Consider the following 2963-nt stretch of genomic DNA (forward strand, 5'->3'; position numbering starts at 1 on the left):
GCAGAGCGGGTTCCCGGTTAAGGGAAATCGATAGCGCAACCGCCACGACAAGGGTCTTTCTCTGGGACAGCGTGTTAAATAGGATAATCCTGCGCTCTGATCGATGGAGAGAACCCGACGGAGGAGAGGAAGGAGTGAGAGATGAGAGAGAGACACACGCACAAAAAACGTCACGATAAAAAACCTCCCCTCTCGCCAGAATAGCAAAGTAGCGAAAAAGTAGCAGAAGCGGCGGAGGAGAATCACTCAACACTTCAACCCGGAGCCTAAGGAGGACAAAACTCAGGGTGAGATGATATTTCACCTAATCAAATTAGGCTGAACCATCGATTTAATATGCTCTAAAAACAAAATAAATACATATATATATTATTTTAATCTAGGCAGAAAGGGCTGGATGGACGGTGAGTTACAGTGGCGTGTTAATATCAGGAGTTCACAGAGAGGGCATGGCTCTGGCCTAAAGAACCCAGACACACAGAGAAGCGCTGTGTCACAATACTACTTAAACACTTTCTTTTCCTTAATGACCCGACTGATAACCAGACTGACTGGAGACACTGTAGGGTTCTACCACGGTGTGTACTACTGGGTCTGTGGTCGTGAAGGAGAGGGGGGGAGGGGGGAGCGGAGGCTACTGATATTGATTAGGGGCCAGGCTCCTTATCTTTAGCCTTGGCCCAATCATGTCCTCTCTCCTTGCCTCTTCTTCCATACTACATAGTACATAGTCCCTCCATAGTACATACTCCATACTATACACTACATACTACATACTACCTACTACATACTACATACTATACACTACATACTACATACTACCTACTACATAGTACATACTCCATAGTACTTAGGCCCTCCATAGTACATACTCCATAGTACACAGGCCCTCCATACTCCATAGTACATAGTACATAGTACATACTATACACTACATACTACATACTACCTACTACATACTACATACTCCATAGTACTTAGGCCCTCCATAGTACATACTCCATAGTACTTAGGCCCCTCCATAGTACACAGGCCCTCCATACTCCATACTACATACCCTACATACTACATACTCCATACTACACAGGCCCTCCATACATACATACATACATACATACTGCAGAGTACACAGGAAGTACATTTCTGGTGTGTGCTGTCTGTATTGTCTGTCTGTGACACACTCAGCCCGTGAGTGTCTCTAATCTGCCTCTCTTCATTTCCCGGCTTAGCGCATGTCGCCTTTCTCTACCTTTGTTTTCCCTTTTTAACCTCATTTGAAAACATTCTGCCTCTCCGCACACGGATTACAAATCAAAGGGAGAGAGAGGAGGGGGGGGGAGAAAGCAACAAAACACAATAAACGAAGCGCGTTAGAAAAAATAAATAAATTTAACACACAACCTGAGGGGGGTGCGCGGTGTGTCAAATTGTGTGATTAAATACGTGACTGCTTCACTACACGAGAGGGCTGGGGGGGGGGGGGTGTATATACACACACACACACACACGCGCACACACGCACACACGCACACACGCACGCAAGCGCACGCGTGCACACAGGCACACACGCACACACGCACGCAAGCCAAACACACAAGCGCACGCGCGCACACAGGCACGCACGCACGCACACGCACGCGTGCACACACACATACAAACATGCAAACACACCACACACACACACACACACACACACGCACGCAAACACACACACACACACACATGCTCAGTGTCAATGCAAAACGATCATGTCCTATTTCGTCAAAGTGGAGGTTTACGTAGCGTTTATTAGCTCACTTTAGCACTTCACTCTAAGTGGTTAAGCTAAAGATTACGGTTAGGGTTCAGGGTCGAGCGTTCACGGTTAGGTTTCAGGGTCGGGCATTAACGGTTAGGCTACACTTAGGGTCGGGCATTAACGGTGTGTGTTGTTGGAATAGGATTAGGAACAGCTTCAAATTGGTTAGGGTGAGTGTTCGTTGTCAGGGGAGGGTATTAGCAAATATTAGCAACGCAAATTAGCAAACAAATCCACTAAGAAGAGCACTGTAGTCAGAGCCGTCCCACAGCAGACATCAACACCGGGCCTGGTCGCAGGTTGTGGTTCTAAGACCTCAGACACACCAACCTCAACACACACCACAACACCAACCTCACACCACAACACCTCAACACCTCAACACCTCAACACCTCCACACCTCCACACCTCAACACCTCCACACCTCCACACCTCCACACCTCAACACCTCCACACCTCAACACCTCCACACCTCCACACCTCAACACCTCAACACCTCAACACCTCAGCACCTCAACACCACAACACCAACCTCAACACCTCAACACCTCAACACCACAACACCACAACACCACAACACCAACCTCAACACCACAACACCACAACACCAACCTCAACACCTCAACACCTCAACACCAACCTCAACACCTCAACACCTCAACACCTCAACACCTCAACACCTCAACACCAACCTCAACACCTCAACACCTCAACACCTCAACACCTCAACACCTCAACACCACAACACCAACCTCAACACCTCAACACCACAACACCTCAACACCACAACACCTCAACACCTCAACACCACAACACCTCAACACCTCAACACCACAACACCACAACACCTCAACACCTCAACACCTCAACACCTCAACACCTCAACACCACAACACCTCACCACCTCAACACCACAACACCTCAACACCTCAACACCACAACACCACAACACCTCAACACCTCAACACCACAACACCTCAACACCACAACACCACAACACCACAACACCTCAACACCTCAACACCACAACACCACAACACCACAACACCACAACACCACAACACCTCAACACCACAACAACACCACAACACCTCAACACCACAACACCTCAACACCTCAACACCACAACACCACAACACCACAACACACACAACACCTCAACAC

At 48.2% G+C, this 2963-nt stretch overlaps 1 protein-coding gene across 1 annotated transcript in view; it reads right to left on the bottom strand.

Annotated features, from left to right (window-relative positions):
* Nucleotides 1-1041, bottom strand: part of LOC308156817 (receptor-type tyrosine-protein phosphatase S-like) — a gene marked incomplete at its 5' end in the record, with an annotated part of 12844 nt that extends 11803 nt beyond the window's left edge. The window contains one exon of the mRNA XM_080530256.1: nucleotides 1000-1041. Within this exon, the coding sequence (XP_080386382.1) occupies nucleotides 1000-1041 (42 nt within the window). The remainder of the gene's footprint in view (nucleotides 1-999) is intronic.
* Nucleotides 1042-2963: the final 1922 nt, after the last annotated feature.

This window comes from Nansenia antarctica (genome assembly GCF_963989245.1).
Source record: "Nansenia antarctica genome assembly, chromosome: 1".
Taxonomy (NCBI): domain Eukaryota; kingdom Metazoa; phylum Chordata; class Actinopteri; order Argentiniformes; family Microstomatidae; genus Nansenia; species Nansenia antarctica.